Raw genomic sequence first — 25,915 nt, 5'->3', positions numbered from 1 at the left:
CATCTAACTCCATGGACAAATAGGACTTTTGCTGAGGAATCTCTAGCGATGGACAAGCCAGTGGTATGGACAACAAGCTTGGAACCTTGTGGACAGAAGCAGATTAGAGAAAAGGGTTAGAGAAAGCACAAAAGAAAATAAGGTGTTGTGCATTCAGCTAAATTACCTGCTGCTTCCAGAGCATTTTGGTTAATATTTCTCTTAATGAAGACCTAGGATCATTTCAGGAAAAAAAAAAAAAAGAGTCTCTAGGATGTGACAAACAGTGCAGAACTCAAAAATATTTTCCCAATGATAAATAATTTACCAGGTAAAAAATGAGAAAACAATTTCTCTTTCATTTCTGATAGCCCAATAAAAATGTAAACCTTTCCTATAAAAAAATGCAAACCTTTTAGCAAGATAGGGGTTGGTCTGTTCTCCCACGTGCCTGGTGACAGGACAAGGGGGAATGGGCTAAAGTTGTGCCAGGGAAGGTTTAGGTTGGATATTAGGAAGAACTTCTTTACTGAAAGGGTTGTTAGGCATTGGAATTGGCTGCCCAGGGAAGTGATTCAGTCACCATCCCTGGAGGTCTTTAAGAGACGTTTAGATGTTGAACTTAGTGATATGGTTTAGTGGAGGACTTGTTAGTGTTAGGTCAGAGGTTGGACTCGGTGATCTTGGAGGTCTCTTCCAACCTAGATGATTCTGTGAGTCTGTGACTCTGTAATTGCTGAAGTTGAATCTAGCTTTCCTATTCAACAGTATGAACTCCTGAAAAACACTGCTTCCAGCTTTCATTGACTGCATTCTCTCTATCCCTGTCATCATGTTCTCACCAGTTTTAATAAAATTATGGAATAACCAAACATCCTTCCCCCAGAAATACAAAAGTGCTGATCATAGAGATGCTTTCTGTGACTCTAGGCATAGATGATAAGAAAGCAGTGCATTTTTGCTTTGTGGAAAACTGTGCTTTATACAATAAAGGTGTCATCAGTCATTTTATCCTTGACTACAGTGCCTATCAGCAATGATGAGATTAATGAAATACAGAAATGTATACCTAGGACACTTTTTGTTACTCAGCAGAGCTGATGCTTTGGTTCAGCTAGGTCTTAAGTGTGTGCCTAACATGATGTATGAAACCTATCTAATTCAAGTTCATAGAGCCACTCACCTGTTTAAGGACTTGCACAAAATTGGGACTTGAATAAGAAAGCCTGGCTTTTTAGGTAAAAAGAAGAAAGAATCAACAATAACTTAGGGAGTTATCTTGCCATTCCTACAAACTAATCTCATCAAAATGATTTGCCCTTTTACCATCCTTCCTTTTGCATTAATTTGCTTACAGATCTGTTATTTTTGCAAAGTCTGCTGGACCACTGAGTAAGAGTACTTATAGTGGAAATATGCTGTGATTAAAAGGCAAGGATTTGGACACAAGAACTTTCACTTCTTGTTCGCTAGCAAGAGTGAGACACTTTATCTTTTTTTGGTAAGAAATTAATGTCATAAACACAGACAATATCTTCAAACAGTAAAGTATCATCCCTAATATGCAGCATGAAGCATTCAGTACAGTTCAAAGTGCAACAGTGCCTCTTTGATTCACAATACTTATCTCCACAAACTATATCTATCTCTGTCACATTTGTGCTACGTAAATGGAGCCACTTCAGTGTGCAGCTATCAAACGTAATGTCTTTTAACTTGAACAGCGCTGCTTCACAAGTAATTGTTCTATATATTAGATGAAGTCCTGAAAGAGAATAGTTCAGTTTTTATACAAGCAGATGTGATGAATGAACACCAGAATCAGCTGAGTCAGTAATCAATGGTTGACTACAAAATACATATGTCTGGGAATCCAATAAATTGATTTATTTTCAGAAATCACGTTATGTTGAATGTAGTGTTTATCAGCATTAATCTTCAATACTGGCTGCCAAAGATGGGCTACCACTGGGGCTGTAAGGTATTCATTTGTGTGAACTCCCTGATTGATGTTGTTTCATATGAATTTCTATTCTCAAAGCAATATCTGCATGGAAAAAATGCTTCACTATGACTAAGAGAATTATTGATGTTTTCATTGTTGGACAGGAACATCTTGTCTTTACAAGCAGTAGCAGATTCAGTAGCTTCAAGTTTCAGATAACTATACTTTGTGGCAGTATATTGGATTCAAATCCAGACTGAGATTCCAGGTGAAGCACAAAACTTGCAACACAAAGAAGGAGGTTCAGATAGCATTAATACAACTCTATGCACTCACAGTTCTGCTTAGGGTCAAAGCTTTGACTCTTTCTGGTGTGAAATCCAAGCTGAGGTATTTAGAAATATTACTGTCTATTTAGGTATTTAGAAATTTTACTGTCCACAGCCAGGGAAACATCCACACAGAGAAACAGGCACCTCTTACCTGCTCAGTCTGCTCTCCTCTACTGCGCCAGCCATGCTCCCACTGCAAAACTGGAAAGTGTGGAGAGGATGTCCCTGGAGTGTTTTAATTCTTCTATTAAAGACATTATCCATAGGACAGACAAGAGGCTTTTCTTTCAAGAAGTCTCATTCTTCTAAAGAATAAATAAATAAATGAGGGAATTGCTTTTTTTTTTTTTAATTTTCTTTTTTTTGCTTATCTACTTTCATATCCTAACCACACATCTATTTTATTTTCCTAGACAACTTCTGAATTTCCTTTACAATATTTTTGTTTGCTTTCATATCAACTAGGATTAGTTCTGTATCAAAAATTTTACCATATATTTATCAATAGACATATATTACTGAAGGTAGTTTGTTGTTGTCTTTAAGGGTTATTTGTTTGAGTGGCTGTTGCTTTTTTTATTGGAGGTAAAAAGGAGAGAAACTGGGAAGTTTTTTCAGTGAAGAATGCTCAGTTTGGACTGAAGTTGAGATCTGACCAGCCTGGCCAAATATAAAGATCCACAGCAATTATAAAACAATATCAATCATGCATTCCTCCCCTTTAGCCAGAAACTGATAGTGTACAGATAGTACACCTCTGCCTTACATATTTTGGCTTTCCAAGGGTTAATTATTTTAGCTTGTTAGTCTAATTCTGAATCCCAAACCAAGGTTTAAACCCTGGAGTATGGATCTGAGAAATTGTCTTCTGCTAATCCAACTCCCCAGAGGCATTTTAGGTGATTACAGTCATTCTTGCTGTAATTTATATAATTATAGAAAATCTGATTTTTCTTGGTTGTCTCCCCACCCCCCCCCCCACCCCCCCACCCCCCCCACTTGTCTCCTGTTGCCTGGCCTGAAATAGAAGGTAGATATTTCATTAACGCTGCTAGATATATAACTGTATGTATTTTCCCCAAACTGTTTTATTGATTATGGGATGTTGTGGTAATAATTTGCAAAGTGATATGTTTAGAAAAATAGATCTGTGCTGAACTACCCGTGCAGGCGTATGTGAGAGTCCACATAAGGGAAAAGAACAGCATTACATACATCATAACCCCTGTAGAAGTGTGGAGTATTAAAGGATACCACCGTGTGGAGGGTTCAGTCAGTGTACACATTGCAATAAACAACGCTGTGAACAGGAAAGGAACATGTGGGTGGCTTAACAGAGGATAAACAGTACAGAAAGCAGTGCCTTTCTACCCTAGAGGAAACAAGCATTATGGAGAAATGTTGTATTTTGTATTGAGACAACTGATAAAATTAGAAAGAGCACAAGCTTTCTGGAGTAAGTAATGTGGCTATATGGAAGGAGAGCAGCACAGGGGAGCTGAACATTTCAATCATGGTGGAAAAAGACCTGGGTCTCAAATACATTTGGACTTTCCTTGATGTCATGAAGACATTTTTTGTCTATATCCAGAAAGACCTACTCTCCATGCCATGAGTTGTGTAACGCTTCCTCAAAGGCCTGCATCTTCATTTCAGGACATATCTCTCTTGTAATGCAGTAGATGTAAGTGATGTGTTAGGATTTCTATGAGATGTACAACTCTACACACAAACTATGCTAAGCTTGTAAGAGGTTGTATAAAAATAACAAGCAACAAAATAATGAGGTCTACAGTAAACAAAAACAAATTCAAAGTCCTTGGCAAAACTCAGAGACAACAACTATGCACAGCCCAGAGGATACTAGACTGAGGGTAGTTAATTGGCACTCCTTTTTAAAACCTTAGCAGAGATAATATAGCACAGCCATGAGGTGTGTTTTATCCTGATTTGTTATGGTCCATGCTGTAGAGGAAGGGACCATTATGGCCACAAGGGGACATGGAGAAGCCTATATGTAGCACTGTGTGGATAGACAGTGATTTAGCCATAGAATCATAGAATTACAGAATGGTTTGGTTTGGAAGGGATTGTAAAGACCGTCTAATTCCAACACACCTACCATGAGCACGGACACTTTCCACTAGACCAGGCTGCTCAAAGCCCCATCCAACCTGGCCTTAAACACTTCCAGGGGTAAGTCAATGGTCAAAAACATATAAAATAAATAAATAAAATGAATAAATAAAATCCAAATATATATAATAATAATACAATGTATATAATATGGTTTAAGATGTTGGAAAGGGAAGGAAAGCATCTTATTTCAAATTGAAGACTTTATGCTAGCAATAATTATTAATTTTCATGGAGAATAATGTAGTACAGTCTTAGAACTGGGGCAGTGTTATTCTGCTCCCCTAGTGTACCATAGAGTGCCTGGATTGGAAAAGATCCTAGTTCAAATCTCTGCTCTTCTGGGAAAGGTTCTGAAATGGGAATATTCTGAGGAGGCTTTATCTCCTGCTGAAATGTTTCCACATCTTGTGAAAAACACTTAAATACTCATTAGACCACATCAAGGAGGGTGTGAGGAAGACCTGATAGCTGCTCACCAGGAAACTCTTTTGAGAGATGGACTTGATTGCAAAAATAAATTTATTTATTTATTTATTTAAAACAGCCATCCCCTGTCTGCAGTGCTGTTCTGCTCTGAGAACAGAGGCAGGGCTTTAGTCTCCAGCTCTGTTAACATGAGAAATGAGGGGAGAACAGAAGGGAAAGAGAAGGAAAAAGCTACTTCACACTGAAATTTCTTTTGCTTTCTGTACAAGTACAGATCTATCCCATATCCTGCTGAAGAAAAGAGACAACATTTTTGGTGGCAGCTAGACCTGATCTTCAGAACTGAATACTGCGAATTTTGCCCTGGGAAGGGACTCACGGTTGTAATTTTCCCCAGCACTGTGTTTCATGTGAGTGTAACACTTACCACAATGGCTCTGTGTTAGCATAACACATAAATGAGTCCTGTAATGTTTTAGTTACTTAAAAGAATCAGACTTCAATAAAAAAATCATAGTGCTTACTTTAATGTTAGACTTCATGGTGATTGATTCACAGCATTTTTGTATTTACCAGTAATTAATTAATATCATGGTGCACAAAGTAACTAACATAGCTTTAAGCCACTAGATTCCTTTGGGCTTCCTTCCACTCTGTCATTCCAACAAAGAGCAGGTGAATGAGATATTTAATACATTTTTGCATCTGGAAACATTATTCCTTAGCAATTTACTTGTATCAAAGAGCAGACAATACACTATGTTCACAATGATATTTATTTGTAGCGGTTCACCACCTCTTCATTTACATAAATGCTTATGACTTATATTTCTTGCCTTCTCCAGTCTCTCCCTCCCCTACAGCTTTGTTTTTATTACAAATGTTTGTATCCATTATTAGTGGTAAAATATTATCAGTCAGATATTTAGTTGATGTCAACTGGATGTGGCCCTGTAAGCTCTACTTGTCCCATCAAAACTAGGCAGTGTGACTGAAAAAAAAAATAAATTTCACTGTTAAATCATCAAGTAGGTTGGGTTATTGCTTTTCTTACTCATCCCTCTCCACCTCATCCCTACATACTAAAGAAAAAAAAATCAAGACAAGCAAGGTTTTCAAATCATATATTCCTTCAGCAATAATAAGCTGGTTGATGCTTAAAGCCTCTCACCAACCTTAATCCCTTAAATCCCTTGCATGCCATAGCAAATTGAAATTCAGCTGGGGCTGTCCAGCTTTGTAAAGACAAACCATCCTTCATCAAAGAGGTGTCTGTATTGATAAATTGCTCCCTTCATACGCATGACACTATCTCTAAAAGTGATTTGTGTACATTAGGACAGCAGAAAAAGATGAAACGAAAAACCCTTAAGAGTAAACTAAGATGAAGAATAAAAAAGATCACTTGGAGCAGTCAAGTAGCTTTTTACAGAATCAAATTTGGGGAAGAATCATTCACTCCAGTCTCTTTAAAACACAAGTCCTGCATATAGGCACAGCAGATACGACTTACCACAGATGTAAAACCCACTGTGGAATTGCTCAGATGTGCTTACAAAGCAATTGTGGCAATGGAGTTCACAAGGGCAAAATATTGAGCAAATGGAATGAATTCTTCTGTTGTCTGATTGAAAGCAAACATATTACAACATTAACAAGTATTTTGATTCCTGCTGTTCTGGTGCAGCTGGGATGAGATCTTAAGATGTTGTTGTGGTTTATCGAATGCACAAGCTCATTTTTCTCCTACGGAAACACAACTGTGGCTGCTGCTGCCTCCCAGTTTGAACTTGCCTGTCCTGAGCAGCCATTCTTCACTGTTCTTTGCAGTGCTCCTAATACAACACACTTTGAGGAAGGTTGGTTCCTGGCAGAGGTTTTCACAGGACCTGCTGTTTGTGATGTAGAATGTTGTGCTGTTTCTGGTACCTCAAGGATTGTTGTGATTAAGAAGCCTGAAGGAACAAAACTAAGGGAAAGTGAATACATGATAACATAGAGGATTAGTAGGGATTGGACAGTAGGATGGGAGAGAGAGAAATATCAACAGCATTAAGGAGTCAGCTGAGTAAACTGAAGTAACTGAAGTAAAACTCAGTAAAAAAAAAAAAAAAGAATATCAGATTAAAATTGTGCAGATGATAAAGCAATTTGCTGAATCAGAGCTTGAAACTCAAAACTTCATTGCGCACCTCTGCAATTCCGCTGAGAATTACTAAATGCAAGAGTCACCATGCAAATTTTCTACTTAAGAAAGTTTGTGTGTGTTGAATGTCTATTTTTGTTTTCTCATGGGTTATTTACACTCTGAATATTGAGAAATCTTCCAGGATTCCTAAGAATTTAAAAATGTAGTGTTGCTTCAGTTTTATTTTGAATAATCCCCTTTTGTAACTTGATACAAAAAAGGAAAATTAAAATAATATTGCTGTGTAAAATTGCCTGTGGCATATTTTGTCCTGTTTAAATTACAAATGTAAAGTAGATTTGAAGCACATCTTTATCCAAACAGAGTTCAATGGAATTGAAAGGTGACAGTTTGATAACATCTTTCAGTATTATCATTCTGTGTTTCATTAAGTAGGTGAATATGTATTTTGCAGCAATTAGGAGAAAAATATCTTGTTGGAGAATCTACTGTATAAGTTCCCAGCCCCAAATCATGTGGCACAAAAAAGCATTGGCAGTATTCCTGTGTAGAAAGCCCTTTTGTCTCCTGCCACAAAAACCTCTGAGACCTCAGGCTCTGTAATGGAGAACAGTAACAGGTAATGGTGACAAGTTACAGCAGAAAAAATTTTGCAACTGTGCTTTGAACCTATTTCCAGTCCTTCTCTCCCAAGTCCAAAAGAGAAAAGAGAGATAACTTCAAAAGCAAGAACCTGCTTAGAAATGTGTGGCAAGTGTCTATGTATATCCCTGAAAGTAATCAGAGCAGACATGAGAATTATGCTGACCCACGCTCAGACCCTTTGTCTCCTTAAGTTTGGTGACTCACATCACAAAGGAGCTTGACAAACAGAAGTGATTGGCACCCTCCTCATTCAAACATGATGTGCCTCAACCATATTTCCATGATTCAATTTCATATGCATGATCTGAGTTCTTCTACAATGTGTTGTTCAGAGAATTCAGATGGCTTTGTACACCTGATTAATTGCTTAACTAATCCAGCAGTCTTTTCTTTTTCACTTGCGAATCAGAATCTCAAGTAAATTCCTCTATGCATTCAGGTGCTTATTTTAAACATTATATGGTCACAGATGTGTAAGCTAGACTAACTTATTTTATCTGCTTTCTTAATTTGCTATTGCTATAAAAACAAGCAAAAGAAAAACAAAAGGAGAATGAGGTACAAGAAGCTCAGCTCTCTTTCATAAAAACATTGTGGTTGCAGTGTCCTAGAGAGGATAGAATTCAGAAAGGAAGAAATGGCAGCCCATAGGTATGCACACTTGCATGGATTTGACTAGAAATTCCTTGTGTCTTCACAGCCTTGTCACCATTGCACTGTCAGCTATGTGTACCTATATATATGTATGTGTACATATTACCCTCTGTTATTAATTCAGTGCTGGAGTATGCATATCTCACTTATTTCATGTCCCTGAAAATTATCAAGGACCGTTCATATCTTTAAAATACTATAGAAGTACTTTTATGTGACATGAAGATCAGCACTCCTGCATTTTCTTGAGACCATTCTTGTGATATGGAATTTTTTCATACCTTCTTTCTGTCTTCTTTCATTTGTATTGTCTGCTGAATCCGGAAAATCAGTGTGTTCTCTGTCATTTCTACATGTCTCGTTAGATTTGTATCTTTGGTTTGGATTTAATTCTGATATTCAGATGGCTTCAGTGCTCCCAGAGGATTTGTTACAGAACTTGAGAAAATTAATCAGTTAAAATGTTGATCCTATTTATGGATGTTGATTTAGTTTCTTTCATACATTTGTAGCAGTCATTCTACAGTAGCACAGAGCAATTGGTTGGGCCACACCCTCTACACAGACCTGACCTAGTCTGTGGTGGTCTGTAGCCTGAAGATCTTGCAGTTTAAAGAATCAAAACAGATGGAGGGTGGGTGAGAAGCACTGCAAGTGTTCCCATCTGACAAACACAGGTAGAGGGGCAGAGGGCTGGATTCACATCACAACTGGCTGAAGCATAGGTGAGGTGGGTGCCTCACTGCTCTCTGCTCCTTACCCAACAGAAATCAAGCATGGCAAAGACCGAGCCAGCATACCTGAGATCTGAATCTCTTTGGTAAGTGTTTATTTCTCCCCGTCAATTAAACAGAGAGGTAAGGGCAGCCATGCTCCCAACCAGACAGGTTTCCCCAAGGGGCTGGAGGCCAAATTTTTTAACGATGGACGATTGGTGAAAGAGACCAATAGCTCCCCAGGGAGTTTTTCAACAGAGCCCTAATTCCCATGGAAATAAAATACCTGGATGGCTTTAACAACTCAGTCTGCACTTCACCTTTCCACTGTTTCTCATTGCCATAAGGAAAACTCTTCCTTCCCCCCCTGAGCAGTGCCCCTGGCTCCCTGTCCTCCTAGCGGGCCCCTTGAGCTCCATGTGTCCCCCATTAACCCTGGCCAGCCGCAGCTGCCGCCACCCTGCCACCCAGCAGAGCTGGAGTCAATGGTCCCTGTGGGTGCCCTCCAGCTCAGGATGTTCTACCATTGCCACCAATGCCTCACCCACAGCCACATCCAGCCAGGTGCCCAAGCTTTCTCCACTGGCCAAGAGTTAGGTGTGAAATTCCCCTTTCCCAGGTAAAAGCCCCCGCTGAGGTCTGATGTTCCCACCTGCCCCTGCCTCCTCAGATGTCTCAGAGGAGTAAACCATTTGTTTAATCTCTTTGCTTTTCCCCGACTGCCAGTAATGAAATGCTGCTCTTTCTTGAATTATTTCCTGACTATTCGCTAAGATTCATCTCCGACATTTCATTAAATATGATCATTTAACTGTACAAGTACAAATGTATTTTTAATTTAGCTTACTGCAGATATTATAGATGTGGGGAAATGAATTCACATTGCTCTAGGACAAATATATCATTCACATAGGAATGCCACAAAAGAACAAATTATTAAAAATTACTGAAACTTCCACAAAGATTTATACATTTCCATTTTCAGTCTGAGTGCCTGGGAAACATATAGCTTGTCACTATATCATACATGATATTATGAAGCATGTTTGGAAGATTTCTCTGGGAGTCGTCATCAGCATTTCAGTCATGGATTTCATGCCAAGAAGCAAACTGTGGTTTCAGGAAGAAAGATGAATTTGGCTGGGGTTTGTATGGGAAAGCTCAGCTTACCAAGGAGGCTTTTATGCAAAGCACTCCATGACCACACACAAAAAAAGACATATTAATTTAATGAAGATAAGCCCAGTAAAATAGATATAAACTAAATATTGATTAATTTATCCAATATATCTTCTATGCATCTTTTTTGTAAACCATATGTCTATCCCAAGTTGGTTGCACAAATAGATGACTCAGACCCCAACATGTGTTTCAGATATTTTTCAATTTTGTGAAAAGCTATAAGTGATCAGTTTGGGGTTGGATTGCTTAGGGTTTTGTTGTTTTGTTTTGTTTTCTGTTTTAGGACTGAATACTGTCGTTTAGTTGAAACACAAGGTAAGACAGTTACTATCAATGTATTGTATGTTTTAATATTAAAGTTGTCATATCGCATCAGCAAAACTTCCAAACATCCAGTTTGGAAGGGACTGTAGAGGGTCTATTTTGTTAATATCAGTGTAAAGCATAAGAAAAAAAAAAAAAAAAGAGGTAGTCTCTGCTCCTGTAGATTATAATTTACCTTTTAGAAAGTAAACAACTTATGAACTTAATAGACAAGTTGATCAAGCTGCTAAATAATTATGTCTTGCGCCATCATTATGCTCTACTACTCAGGGGTACAGTCTAGGGAGTTCTGGATCATGACCTTTATGCACATATGGGAGAGGAACAGTGACAGCAACAGAGTGGAGGAAAAATCATATGTTGATAAGGGAAAAAAAACTTGTTGCTGACATAAGGAATGCAATATTTTCTCAATTCTGTTCCATAAGTTGCTTACTTTTTACCATACATACGTTAGAAATTCATTAGTATTTTGAACATCATTTCCCTACTTTCACAAAGAACATCTTTATGACACAACTGCTTTAGGTGTTTTTTCTGAACTCAAAATGTAGTACTGAGTTGCAAGGTAGTATCCCCTCTGTGAGTCAGAGCTTCCACAGATTCCCGTAACAAACTAAAGTCAGTCTCTGCATGGCGTTTCTGAAATTCATTTTGAAAAATTACTACAAGATTTCAAGACCAGGAACCCGAAGCCAGGCTCTATGACATACTCATCTTTAGGCACTTTAGTTACTGTCCTTGCTTTCAAAGACTATTGTGCGTACAGAAACAGGAGAACACGTTCACTTTGTATAGTGTTGCCCATATAAATTATATACCAAACTGAGCTGTTTCAAGGAAAATGATGAGGAAGAGAGAAATTGAAAAATATTGCCAAGAGATAAAAAATGTTCTGTCACCAGCCTGTCAAATTCATATTGTAAAAAGAGTAAAGCAAGATGCTCTTTTTCTTCCAGTTAATTATGTAGCCAGCTCTCAGTGGAGTGAGTTTAGGATGTTGTATACATCGTCTATTTTATTTTGGCATATATGATAATCTATGAGGAGACCGGAGATGAAAGCAGATCTCAATTCATGTCAGTCGGGTTCAGCGTATTTGAAATTAATTTGGTCAGTTCTTGGTGGTTTCCCAGTGGACACTTCCACGTGTCCCACAGCAGGGCACTTTGTTAACTTCTATGTGGGAGAGGTCAAAGATTGCAGCAGCTGAGAGGCAGCATCATTTCAGTACTGAGGAAAACTGGCAGAGCTGAAGAACAGACCTCCTCTAAGGGTGCTGAGAAGCCATGTGAGGAGGTACACAGGGCTTGGATTTTGTGAGCTAGATGTCTGGATCAGTTTCCACTTATAAACCTGTGGTCTCATGTTGCTCAGGTCCCTGGGGAAACCTGTACCACCTTCTGCCAGCCCTTTACACATTGCTGTGAGCTTGCTGGTGGATGGGGTCAGAGATCAGGAGTGCAGCTCCTGTCTCTGCTCCTGATCTGCTGTGTGAGTCTGGGCAGATCCCTTCACCGCTCTCTGTCCATGATTCCCATTTTGGGCCAAGAGTTTTTTAAAAAAAGGAGGTTTCAAGTTGTGGAGGAAGTCAGAAAAACTATGAATTGAAATGAAATGCTACTGTCAAGGTAAGGGATAATGACAGTCTCGAAGCTAAGATGATGCTAGATATATAGTTTCAGCCATTGCCATGACACATGGATTTTTTTCTATAAGTTACCTGTTCTGTTTAGCAGGCTGTGCTATCAGTTCCGGCATTGTGGTGATGTTTATTATATGGAATAGAATGAACTTTAGAATTTTAAATGCAATGAAACTCCCTCTTGAAACAGTTCTCCTCACCTCCTGATGAAGAAAACATTGTAATAAATTACAAGAAAGCTTTCCAAAGTATCTCAGCTGTGGTCACACTGGAATAAATGTGTATGAGAAGCAAGAGACTGGAAGGTCCTAGTATTTTCAAAGGAGAAGTTAAAAAAAAAAAATGGAAAAGGCAATATCAACAACAGCCATTTCTGAGTTCTTTCAGCAGTTTTTCTTTAATTTTTCTGCATTTTCTTTTTTTAATACCTTGTAGCCCAACTGAGTTCTGTTATGACTGCTCAAATGCATATAAAAGTCTCTCTTTTGGTGTTCACAAAACAAATTCCTACTGTGTTCAGTCACAACTTAACCGAAAAAAACCCACACAGGACAAACCGAGTAAGCAACTCAGGATTCAGCGCGACTTCATTTCAGCACATTTCTTCTCTGAGAAACAACCATACAAGTGTTGTTTTGCTGTAATGCCCTCTCGTTCTTTACCTGGCAATGGAAAATGGATGGCTTATTGGACAGCATAAAGAGATGCTAACAGGGACCTATGGTTGAGGAGTGGATTGCATTGGCTATCCATGAGTGTGGCTATCAGCTGAAATAAGAAGTGCAGTTGTACCACTGATTGTGCTGCTCTTGTCTGTGAAGTCAAATACTGACAGTAATGTCAGGGATTACAGGGAAGAGCTATCAATGAGAAGATGCTAATGTTACCAGTGATCCACCTATTCTGGGAGATGCTTGCCAGGCTCACAAGCTCACTTCTCTGACTACCTGAGACAATAAACATAGCCAAGTAGTAAGTGTACACAACAATACCAAAAAAAAAAAAAAAAAGCTTGTTTTTCACACTTGGACATTTCTGGCCTGCAATAGACCCATGTTTTGCAGTTTGTCAAATTAACCAAATAAGGGGAAACCTGAATAATGATGCTGTGATAAATTAAGTTTGTGATTAGAGACACTGTAATTCCTAGGTAGTGGGAATAACAGATGCTCGAGGAAAAGACACTTTAAGGGAACTAAGTACCAATTCTCATTGAATTTCAACTGCCATGTTAGTTACCTAATTGTGCTGCAATAAGAAAGCTGCTTATTAAAGGGCCTACAACTGTTTTTTTGTTGTTGTTTTGTTTTGTTTTGTTTTGTTTTAACCTCAGTAACTTTTGACCAAGTTTACTTGGCCAAATATTTTTCCTTTTTTCCTTGAGCATGGTCTTTTCTGAAGAGTGAGGGAAATGTCCTCATGCCTAAAGTCTATTTTGGCCTCTGTGACTTGCTACTGCTATGCTTTGTTTACTTTCTAGTACCATTTTATTTCCAATACCAGCAGCTATTCCACTGTCTTCAAATCCGTTTCAGGATACAGGGAATAGAAGAAAGGAGAGGCTGCTTTCAAAGTTTGTGTGTGTGTGTGTTGTTTGTTTTTTTTTCCTTAGAATGGAGCTAGTGGAAAAATTGTCCTGATATTTGACCAAGCAAATTACGCCAGCTACTAGGTGCTTTAATTTGTATGCCTGAGGCTTAAACAATGCCACATCCACTTAGGGACCTGAGCATTACTGCTCTTCTCCTGTTACAGTTAGTGATATCGAATCATGTTACTGTGGATGTGTGTCTGTAAGTCCTACTGGCTGCATGCGTGTATATTCTGTGTATATTTCTAGCATGGGGATGGGGGGTGAAAAATAAATCCAAATGTGATGGAGAGGAAATGAAATTTTTAATTTGAATAAAATCATCCATTGGTACATGCTTGTGGACCAAATGAATGAGGTGTCACAAGTAATCAAAAGTTTAGGGTCTAGAATTCCCACTAATCCAAAATGATCTTGAATGCAGTATGTCAAAAGCTTTAGAATTGATAGGAGAACAGTCCTAGATCAGCATGACATGGCAAACAACCAGCTGAAGTGCTGAACTAAATAAGCCACACTAAGACGCAGGAGACCTTATCTATTTAAATTAAAATAAATACCTATCTATAGCTCTTCCCATCAGGATATGCCCCCCAAAATGTTGTGGTTTATTTTATGGAAGTTCATCGTGCAAGCATGAATATATGAGATAGAGGTCATCTGATTACATGTTTGTTTCAAGACTGTCATCTTGTGTTCTGAAGATCCTGATCACAAACTGCAGCATCAAACTGATGCATAAGTTACTTCCAGTGCTCAGTCATCTTCTATCTGAAGTTATCACCATGTACTCTCTAAACTACTGAGGGCAGTGCTAGCTGTACATCCCACCCACAGTTAATGAACGACCTGCACCAGTGATGCCACTGTTCTTCCCGAGTGACTACAGATTTGCAATGCATTGAGAACGAGTTCTGCTAATAACAGGACTGGGGAATGGGCAGCAAGCACCAAATTATTCAAGACCAAGTGTTTGCACTCTCCTTGCCTGAAGTAAAGATAGTCCCCTCTAGGATGTCTGTGCTTCTCTACTTGGTAGAAAATACTAAAAGAAACCTATTATGGGTCTATTCCCAACAACTGTCATGGTATTCTACATGATCAAAGGAGGACAATAAGAATCACAGGAATTTCCAGAAATACTTGCTGTACAGAAATGTGGGTATCTTCCAATACACAAAACACAGCACTGAAAAATGAAGATATGAGTTCTGTTAGTACCTCTGCTACAGATCTCCCATATCACCATTTTTGACTCAGTTACTTCTGTGAACACAAATTTGTCCTTGTGTGAAACAGGAATATTGCTTTTAGGAGACATGGGTGTTTTCTGCCACCCATCTTGGAGAGGACACCTAATCAGGAAGCTGTAATCAGGAAGCTCCAGTCACTGAAGTTTTCAATTCTCTTGAATGTTTCAAAATAGGCAGGTGAAGCTCCTGTGGATATCTGATTTAAATTTATCTCAGGCAAAGTTTTCTTTTAAAGACAGTGCTGGTTTTCCATTCAGAGGCCATGTGTATGACCACATTCTGTACTGGCCCTTAATAACAGCTGCAGTTACACTGGGGATAGCAATATTGGACACAGTTTAGCTTACTCTTCACTGATATCTGAAATACTACCAACCTCAGAAAATTGGACTCTATTGCCTATTTCAGTTGCAGAAGGTGCTGTATATGTGACTTATACAATTTAGTTATAAATTATCTGTTAATCCACATGGCATCATTTCAAAGCAGAAGCCTAATGATGATGGTAAAAATAACAGCAACAACATGGTCAAAAGAGGGAGGACTTGCTAGGGAGAAATCCATGTGCATTGCTAGTACTAAACAATACCAGCCAAAAACCTGCCAGCATTTTAATTAAAGATCCTTTAAGTGGAACTGGAGAATTCTGTGTTCCCAGCCACAAAGGCTACCATGCAGTTAAAGCCAAAAGTATCTATAAAGACACTGTATTGCCAAGTTGTGGCATTTCTCAGCAAGGAACTTGTCCCTTAACTGCCAGCACTGCATACACGATAGTCCACAACAAGGCTCTGTGGAAGTCAGGCAAGAAGGAGAGGACAGACTACCAGAACGTGAACATATTGCTTGGCCCCAAGTCATCAACCTTCAGGGACAGAAAAGACACTGCAGATGTGACTTAAAATCATAAAGAAAGGGGAGTTTGAACTCTGGTAAGAATAGTATCAATAATTTTGAGAATAAATTGGTGACAAGAAATGCCTGATGTGAAGCTGAACTGTAGGTTTTGCATTAGCAAGGAGGGCAGGATCACCCCTGATGTAAATATATTAAAAAGCAATCCATTTTGTCTGCAAAAATGGCTGTTACACTTGGCCGCAGAATTAACTGGGCTGAAAAACAAGGAATCACCAGCTTCATTGGAAGTTTGAAACCATCATCAAAGACTTAAATATTCAGAGGTCTTGTGTTCTCCTCCTTTACTTTAGAAGGAAATAAAATTCCAAGCAAAAACACCATACTTTTTTGAAAAGTCCCTGGTAAAACAACAACAAAAAAAGATATTTTAAAACCTATTTAAGTTCCTATAGCAAGTGTCCTTCAGGTCCTGCATATCAAGAGAACAGGTAAATTGCAATGACAGAGTCTTTTTTAAGAGGCACTTTTTGTGTATTTACTTTGGCACAATTTTCTACTTGTCATTTTTTGAAAAACTTAGTACTCATCATTAGAAAGTTATTCAGTTTTTTATTTATGCAGTGAGAAAAGCAAATACTTTCTGCATAAGACCTGTGCAGGTTTAATTTGTTTGTTTGTTTTTTAATATGCCTTTCTTGAAATAAAAAAGCAAGAAGTGAAGTATTACTAAACTAATCACCCAGTCTCATCCACTGCTGCATTAGCTTTATGGTGTTCACCCAGATGCATGTTTCTAACAGAAATCTTTTTAAAATTGGAAAAATTTAAAGCTGGAATTATACACTAATCCCACTCATTGGTGGCTATGTTTTGCTGAAAAAATTCAGATCTAAATTTGTTAAATCACAGAGTAGCAGATAAGTAAGCAGTGATAGTTGGCATGGAAGAACCAGATGATTCTTCTGTCCTGGTGGTTCCGTACTCTGCTTCCATGACTTCAGGCAACCTACATGAGCCCTTTTCCCTTTTTAAAATCATCTTCAAGCTGTTAATTCAATTTGATATTTAGCTTCATTACTACTTCTTTGGTAAAACAAAACTGTGACAAGTTGAGGAATCTCTCTGCAGCCTATGGATTCTAATTTTACTGTGAAATTACAGTATCATGAAATGTATCAGAGTAAGTAGGATCTCTACTGTGCTATCTGTGCTGTATCAACACATGTATTCAACACGTATTCATCACGATGTATTCAACATCAGTGATCTACTGAAATGCAAACTCTGTGTAGCAACTACTGGTTGAAGTCAGGAAAGTAATCCATCTATTTTGTTCTGAGGGAGAAGTAACTATAGAAAATAAAATTATATATAAATACAAATTTAAAATCCCATGTAGGAAGCAAAAGTACTGCCTGTGAAAACTTGAAAGTCTCACATAGCAAGACTGGAAGTACATGCCAAGCAAGGCAATAAGAGGAATTTATTCTTGTCATAGAGAAAGACTTTAAATCAGGAAGCAGCTAATTCCAGAGCAAGTTCACTTAGAGCAGAGAGATAAAAGCAGAGACTCAATGGTCCCAACAGAAAGTTATGTTGAAAAAGTGATTTGGGACTGGCCTGAATCAAAGCTCTTTTGGGAGTGACATAAAAATTGAGGCATGTGAAGTGTATAGAGTTTATTGCTGTATCCAAATCTAAATTCTTCATGCTATATAGGAACAGAATAATTGCTTTAATATCCTATGCAAACTGTCTGTGTGTATCTCCTTTATTATTGCAAGTTTTTGAAGGGTTAAATTATAAATGCAGACTGCCTACTGTGTATTCACTCCAGGGAAGAGTGTAATTAAGATACTGGGGAAGTAGCACCTGTCTGGAAGACCTCAAGAGGTCTTCTCAGAGTCAAGGTCTCAAATTTTGTGATAAGCAATAACAGAACTATGTGCTGGAAATATGATGTGAAGGCAAAAGGGAATCTCTGTAACACAGTAACACGGTACATAAAGCCTAAAACAGTACTCACACATCTAGCTATAACTAGGTTAGGTTTTACAAGTATGAGAAAAGTATAAATCATCAACCTAGAATGTTTAGAGAGAAAAGTTACAGAAGGAGAAGTAAATGCTTACTGTAGAAAATTTGATTTGCATATTACAAGTCACCGTGATATAGCTCCATATTCTGTTTTGTTATTCTCTTTAGCAATTGTTCTTTTCTTCCCATAATAGTATTAAGAGACAGCAAATTGGACAGGTCTCTTCCATCAGGTCCCAAACCCTTCTAGTGTATGTGACTGGAACTGTGAAAGAACAAAATTTCTCTCCAGTGAGTGAACTGTAAAAGAATAAACTAAACTGTGAGAAACAGGAGAGGGGAAGCCTACAACGAGGCAGAATTTTTAGGTAACATAATCTATTGTCCAGAAAAGTCTGCTTCTCTGAAACAACTTATCTCAGAATATGCAAAATTGAGAAAGGCAGAGTATTTCAGTTGAATATTTTCAAATAAGATTACATCAAAGTTAACTGTATCCTTACTCAATTTAAAACCACCATAGAGACAAAAATGAACACAAAAGCAAGTACCTTGTTCTATCAGCACAGGTAGAGCAAAGAGGGAAATTCTTTTCCCTCCAACAAAAAGTTAAGAATTTTTTTTCTGATGAAACCAAAATTATTTCCTTGGTTTGACTACCAGACCAAAGCTTATAATTATCACAGTTTGTTGTAGGTTTCCTACAAGGATAACCTGTATTTGGTATACATGTGATTTTAGAAGCTGAATTTAACAGCGAGTGGAAAAATAGGAGCAGACTTCATAGACCCAGATCAGCTACAGCCAAGTCTCTACAGAGAATTTGGAGAATTAGAAGCTACCAACAGCAGATACAAAGGAACACACTTTCCATAACCATGGGAACAGACTGTTAATATGTGATTAATATTACATTTAGCTTAGACCAGGGTGAGGATTCTTGAGGTTGGTTTCGGGCCAAGGGAAACATTTCTTCCCAATTACTTCCCACACTAAAGATGAAGACGATGTTCTGCACTCCTCATATCAGACCTTCCGCGCTGGAGCACAGTGTGGTACAGATGTTATCCAGATATGCACATGTACAGGACTGCTTTTGTGTTCAATAGGCCATACATGATACAGTGTTTATGCAAGTTTTATTTTGTGTGGACTTGGTACTGAACTGAGATGGATCAGATGCTAGCTTACAAGCAAACCTTTGAATGAAACAGACAGTATGTAACTTGACAGAAACTCAGAACTACCAACTTAATCCATCAAAACACTTTTTAGAACATTTGAAATGGTGGAGTGAGTTTATCCTGGTGCAGTACTTTGCATCCTATAGCCAAAACATGTTTGATGTGGAATTTGGGGCTCTATTGTTAGATTTACTGTGGCCACAAATTTATTCAGCTAATAGCTTTTCTCCTTTGCACTGCTGGGTCAGTATAGAGCTGGAGGGTGACCACTGGCCCAGCACATCTACACAAATAGAAGTGTCTGCTCAAAGGTAACTGCTGCTTTTTTATTAATATTATTTTATTTATTTATTTAAAGAGGTGCCTTTCTGAGTTCTGGGCTTATCTTGGGGATTTGCTGAAGCTCGTGCCACTGCGAGCTTATACCTAAAAGGGGGGAGCACTTTGAAGTACAATAATAAAACAACTATTTTGTGCTGCTAGTCAGCTTGAGCACTGCATATAATAACTGCAATCCATTCTCATAAAAGCTTTAACCTTTCGATTCTTAGCAGAGTAACTAACTCAGGTAGGGCTCCAGGCTGCCACATCCAGCCACTCAGATCACTTGAAACCAACCTGGGTACGCCCATGCACTTGTCAGTAGTGCTAATGATCCCCAAGGTGCTCCAAAAGCACGAGCAGAGAAGTGTAAACTCTCTACAAGGTTTGGAAAAACTAATTTTTTGCTATTTATCATTTTGGTAAATTCTTCTGGCAGAGGGTTAAGTACAGTCATCATCTCAAGACTGATCATGGTATAGTCAGTAATTCTATATTTTTATCACAAATTCTTTGGTAAAAGAGACTACTTTTGTCTTGTACAACACTGGGCACTTGACAGTGATTAGTAACAATAATGATAATTCAGCTACATGGAGAGAAGTCAGTTGTTATCAATGAAAAGTCAATAAAGAAGGAGAAAGAAAGCTGGTATCTGAATTTATTAAATCCATTCAGACCTAATAGATGCTAAAAGACAGAGCCTTGTACTGTACTCAGACAGCTACCAACTCAGATGGAGATGGACTGCCAGGTGCAATCAGCTGCAGTGGAGTCAGATGCAACAACCTGACTTCTTTTTCTTTGCCTTTTCCTCATCATTTGCAAAACTTTACAGAATCACCAAGACCTGCCATTCTTCCACTAGGTAAGGGCCAACAATTAATTTGAGTGTAGCACTATGTCATTAGTTCAGTCAAGTAGTGAAGTTATTGCACGAGGAAAGTTGTTTAGTTTAAGAGTTTAGTTTGTTTTCGCAGGGACTTTTGTTTATAAAAAAAAGTCTTTGATTGAACTTATTGGCCATCTCACAGTGGGAGAACTGCCGATGTGAGAGGCAAATTAAAGTTGAACTCCAAAACATTTTAGGAAAATATCAGGACATGCATGCAATTACTGTTTAATTACTGTTAAATATGAATAGGTGATGAATGGATAGGTGAATCTTGTGGAGTTTATATTTATTATTTATGTTTATTATTTATTATTTCATATTTTGAAAAATCTACCAAGCCGATGGCCTAGCTGTGCTCTATATGTGTACTTAGTACTTCAACCGACTTCACTATTCTCTACTGTTTTCTTGAGTTTCATAAATAGGGTCCTTTAACACAGTAAGGTCTTTTACCAACAAGAGAAGCATGGCCATCTGCACAATCTGCAAACCTGAGAGCAGACAACAAGAAAGAACATTTGCCAACTTCTTTAGCTCTGTTATAGCTCTGGTCCTGCAAGGGATTCACCCACATGGAGAATCACAACATTCGATGTGGTCTCTATGGATAAGAGCACTTATACTGAAACCACTTACAGGGAGAAAAGTTGCAGCAGAAATGGCAATGCCCATGTAGCAACCTGTTAGCCACACAGCAGAAAAAGGTTGATTGGTTAAACCCCATTGTGCAGCCATGCAATTAAACTCATTTCTTATATTCAAGAATACTTACGTTCAAGATTTTGAACCTTCAAATTTCTTTAGTTATTCTATATGTCATATTGCCTTCATGAGCATCCATTTTGTAGTAATAATTTGTTAAAACATTTTAGTACCAGCGGTTTCTTTTTTTCCTGCCTCAGACTCAAGAAATGTCACAACCGTTGTGTAAATGGTCAGCATGAGACTGAGTCAGATGACAGAGCTTTGGAGTGGTTCTGGCTACCCTCAGAATTACCCTCTGACTTTGCCTTCTAAGCTAAGCATGGAAGGACCCCGGTGAACTCCCTTAACTAACAGCAAGTATGGGGTTGTTACCAAATCAGTCTAATCCCACCCGGGGCTTCATCCTTCATTTTGAATTTGAACCCATAGGTTGCTGTTAAATAAGGCTGAGTACAGTTACATTTAATAAGATGCATCTACTGACAATTGCTGTAAGATTTACAAAGCTTTGCTATTGTGTCCTAGATTGCAAGAATAGACAGATTAAAGCTGAAGCCAGGAATTTGCCAATTAAAATAAGCAATTGTTAACCTTAAAGAAAAGGTAAAAGAATTGAATTGATCCCCTGCCTTACTTCCTTGTTGTCAATAATGAAGAGTAAATAAGAAGAAACAATTACTCTTTTCTGAGCTAGAGAAGAAAAAAATTATGCAGGGCAGTTGCACTGGATGGCTCTAGCTACCATTTTTACTAACAAGAAAAAAGATATACCTTTAATATTTTTCCAGTATATGCCAGCCCTGGGGTATGTTGTAAAGGCTAAATAGCCTGACAAGCAGTTGAGAAGCTAAATCGGCTAAAATGGTACTTACTAAGTATAATCTTAATAATTCATTTTCTTATTTCATCTATTTGTAAGTTTGTTCTATTATTGCAAATGTGTATTATTTTCAATCCAACTGTAGGTTTTTATCCTTAAACCTTTTCTAAGGATTTAAGGATCTAACGAACTACAAAGCATTCTAGACTTTTATCCCTGAAGTTGGAGAGCTGAAATGCTCTTTGCTGTGCCCAGCATCCCAATACCTTTATCCATGGTATCCAAAAAGTATCAGAGTGCTGAATGCCTCGACCAAGTTAAGATAATTCAAGGGGCATGTGAAAGAATCATCTCCAGTGACATGTTTCCTGCTTCCTGGCTTTAGCAAAGCATTTGGGAACCTTTCTAAACTTTAGGGTCCTTAGACAATCATAGAACACAGTATATACTATAAACTGCGTAGTTTGTAGCCACTTCCTGGAAAAATAATTACAAAGCATTTTGTGTTTAATAGCGTATTGGTAACTGATAGCTTTGAACAACTGTTTTAAAAGCAATACTGAAATTACTGTCCTAATGTGACAACGTAGCTAGTGAAATTGTTTGTGATCAGAGGGCCTCCTGAAACATATATCTCAATGCCTTTTGGCTCTTTCTTTGTTACAACTGATGAAGAATCTTTTTTGTATGTGCACAGGAAAAAAGGAGAAAAGAGGGTGGCAGTTCAGAGGTGCAGCACAACTGCATGTTTGTGTCCGTGTAGGAAAAGCAAAAGAGCAGGGAGCAGGAGATTGGCTTGTTCTCGTTTTTCTGCATAATTCATCTAGCAATATCTCAAGCAAAGCTTAAGATGTAATGAAGAGCATGAGTGAGAACTAGTACCCCTGTACAGATGCCAGGCAACTCAAGTCAGGGGCTCAAGCAGAATTTCTAAATATCCTAATTCCAGCAGTACAAAAAGAAATCAAAAAACATTTTTTACCTGACCTCAAGTTTTTACTGTATGTTTTAAACTTTATGGAGCCTACTACAAAATATTCATACTGGATTGTATTGTTGTAAAGGAGATTTACAGAGACCTGGACTCATTAAGACTGGGGTTTCTCAGCAACAAAAGAGAAGGGGTGATGTTAGTGACTTCCAAGCAGTAGGTTTAGCTAGTTAACTTGTGGGTAGAAAGTCACAATGTATGTCAGCAGGAACACACACAGAAAGACAAAAGGGAAAGAATGCATGCACCAGATGATTGGAGAGGTCTATCAAGGAGAGAAATGAAAGAGAAATAATTGCTAGGAAGTTTTCTTAGTGCATTTCCAACTTAGGTGCATGCATGGAGCTACTGAAGAGAAAGATGACAACCAATACTAATGCTTTGCCAGAAAGGCAGGTCTAGGTCAGGGCTGCATTCATGCTGGTCAGATGTGATTGACTGTGACAAACAGTGCTGAGTAATTGCTCTAATCACTCTGGTAGGCATTGTACCTTGGCCCCGCAGAAGAATGATGCAATAACTGGCTTCAGAAGCCTGCCACCCCTTCAACCTGACATCTCTGACAGCAGCGCATTCATTTTAATGGGAGGGTTATTTGGAGTTGCTGCTGTTCAACAGGGGAGAGCCCAATGAGTATTCCTAAGTTGACCACAGATAAGGGCCTCATTAAAGTGCTCAGGAGTACTTATTTGCAGGTTGACTTGCTGTGATGATCAGTTGCTGGAAAACTATAACAAAGAGAAGCACAAAAACATGTCATAGAGCATCGTCTGCAGGTTTGCGCTTCTCTAGAGCAGCAAACAATTAGGGTGGTGTGTCATCACAACTTTCATGTCAACAAGGCAATACATTCACTTTAAATGTGACAAAGTCAAACCTACTTAAAGGAAACTGAAACTGGAACATACCTCCAAAGTGCATGCTGCTTCTGGATGCCAGGCTGCTTTAGAAGAGAGTTGGTGAATGACTCCATGGGGAATCTGCTGTTCCCTCCACTCTTCCCTGCTTTTTTTCCCCCTGATGTTCACATCCTTTTTGCTTACAGCAACAAAGTTATGTGAAGTCTGTTCTCCCCTTTAAAGCAGAACAAGCAACTGGAGATATTTCCATCTTTTCTATCACAGGATGCCTTCAGAATGACCATGTGTAGAAAGGAGCAGTTCGTTTGCCTAATTGTAAAGGAAGGCTACATTTCTGAAGCTCTCCAGCCACCCCACTCTCCCAGCTACTTGCTGCCTCTAGAAGTAAAATGTGCTTAGAGCTCTCCATAACTCAGCAAGGCTGATGTACACATTAAGTGCCTGAGATGAACTTGAGTGTCTGGTTTGCTAACTGCCACAAGACACATCTGTCTCACAATCAGTGTGCACTACATTTTTTACTGCTCACTCTCTCAGTATGAAAACCAAACACTGCTTGCTGGGATGCACTCCCAAGTATTTCATCTGTAAACACTAAGTGAATTGTCATTGAAATATAGAGCATAGCCTTCTATTATGAGAGCTAAAATGTTTAACACATGGGTGAGTCCCCTCTGGGGGACTAACACTTGGCGGAGCTGGCCTCCCTTAATAACATGATGTTCTCCAATGGAATGAATACAATAGATAATACTAAGTGGATGTAAGCAAAAGGAATGCTGGCAAATACTTTGTTTATTTTCACTTGCTTCTGTGTGAGTGGCTGTAAGGAGGTCAGGCTACTTGACCTTCAGAAAATAGGTGGAGCTGCAAATTCAGCAGCACTCTTGTTTGCCCTGTTTTAAACATTGACCCCCCTGTAATGGAGAAAATCCAGAGCTTCCCTTTAGGGCAAGTTTATAGCTAGTTTTATATCACCTATCTGCTGCCAAGCAGTGAGAGCTATGATTCAACTGTTTCTTTAAAACATATTTTGCCTTAATCATTTGCTCGACTTAGGTTCTCAGCATTTTGCAGGTGTGTGCGTATGCACATGAGCGTGTTTGTGTGTGTGTATGAGAGAAAAGAGGGATGCTCAGAGCATGTGAATGAGTATCAGTCACTTGAAGGAGGGTTGTGCCTGCCTTGTTGGCTACTGGTGCATGGGAAAGGCAGGGTGTGATTGGGAAAACAGCCTTATTTGCCTCCTCTCAGAAGCTTCATCCAGGAAAGGTGAATTTGAACAAATTGGTTTACACATACTAGGGCTATAAGTAATTGCTGTGGGTCTGGGGATTGACCCGCAGAATTCATTGTAATAATATCACAGACTGGTTTGCACCTCTTTGCTGGGTTTGATTTCAATTTCCCCTTCGCCGGTACAAAAGGGCAGGTGACTTCAGGAGGACTTTTTCAGCAATCCTGGAAAAACCTCTTCAAAGTAATGTCTATTCAGTTGTGACTTTTCCAATGGAGGAAGACAAAGAAGAAAAGCCTCCAAAGATGTAGAGCACACTTGAGACAGGATATTGTGGAAAAGGGAGAAGGGAAGAAAAAGTGGAAAAGCACACTTGCAAAAATGAAAAGCATCAGAAAAGGTATTTAAAAACTTTTTTTCAAAACTGAATTTTGCGTAGATCACATGTTCCATATCTTGTACAAGAAAACATGGCAGCTTAACAACAAGATTTCACAATGAAGTCATGGATTTGCTGAAGAGGAAGCGAAGGCAGCACTTGAGAGTCCCACAAAGGGATGCAGTCTTAGCCCATGAGTTCTTCAAGGCTGACCCACATCTTCATTAAATTGCAAGGCTCTTCACCCAAAATATAGCCTGTAGAGCTAGTGCACTCTTACCATGGCTTAGTGTGGGAGTTCTCAGGCCACTGAACTGTCTCCTAAGCTAAGTACCAAAACATTAACATTATTCTTTCCACCTCCACTTTATTTTATTAAATAGATGAGGTTAGATGAGGGAATGTTTGGGATACTGATTAAATATATATATATATATATCTTCTTTCATTCACAGATATGAAAGGGAATTTATTTTGATCTATTGAACCAGTTTTGTGTTTGTTTTTTTTTCCTTTTGTCATACCAGTATTAATGAGTGACTCTGTTTATTTCACTGCAAGTAGGTAGTTGTACCCACAATTGGTATCTACAGATCTCCAGTGACATTGCACAAGTTGTGGATTTGGCCCATGTTCTCAGTGGGCCTA

General features: G+C 38.5%; 1 protein-coding gene across 1 annotated transcript in view; it reads right to left on the bottom strand.

The window, feature by feature from the left end:
- Positions 1–24,107, bottom strand: part of LOC310895433 (uncharacterized protein) — a 137,353-nt gene extending 113,246 nt beyond the window's left edge. The window contains exon 1 of the mRNA XM_083826819.1: positions 23,700–24,107. Within this exon, the coding sequence (XP_083682945.1) occupies positions 23,700–23,764 (65 nt within the window). The 5' untranslated portion in view covers positions 23,765–24,107. The remainder of the gene's footprint in view (positions 1–23,699) is intronic.
- Positions 24,108–25,915: the final 1,808 nt, after the last annotated feature.

This window comes from Anser anser, assembly GCF_964211835.1.
Source record: "Anser anser genome assembly, chromosome: 2".
NCBI lineage: Eukaryota > Metazoa > Chordata > Aves > Anseriformes > Anatidae > Anser > Anser anser.
The sequence above is the reverse complement of the archived record's forward strand: the minus strand, read 5'-3'. Positions and strand labels throughout refer to the sequence as shown.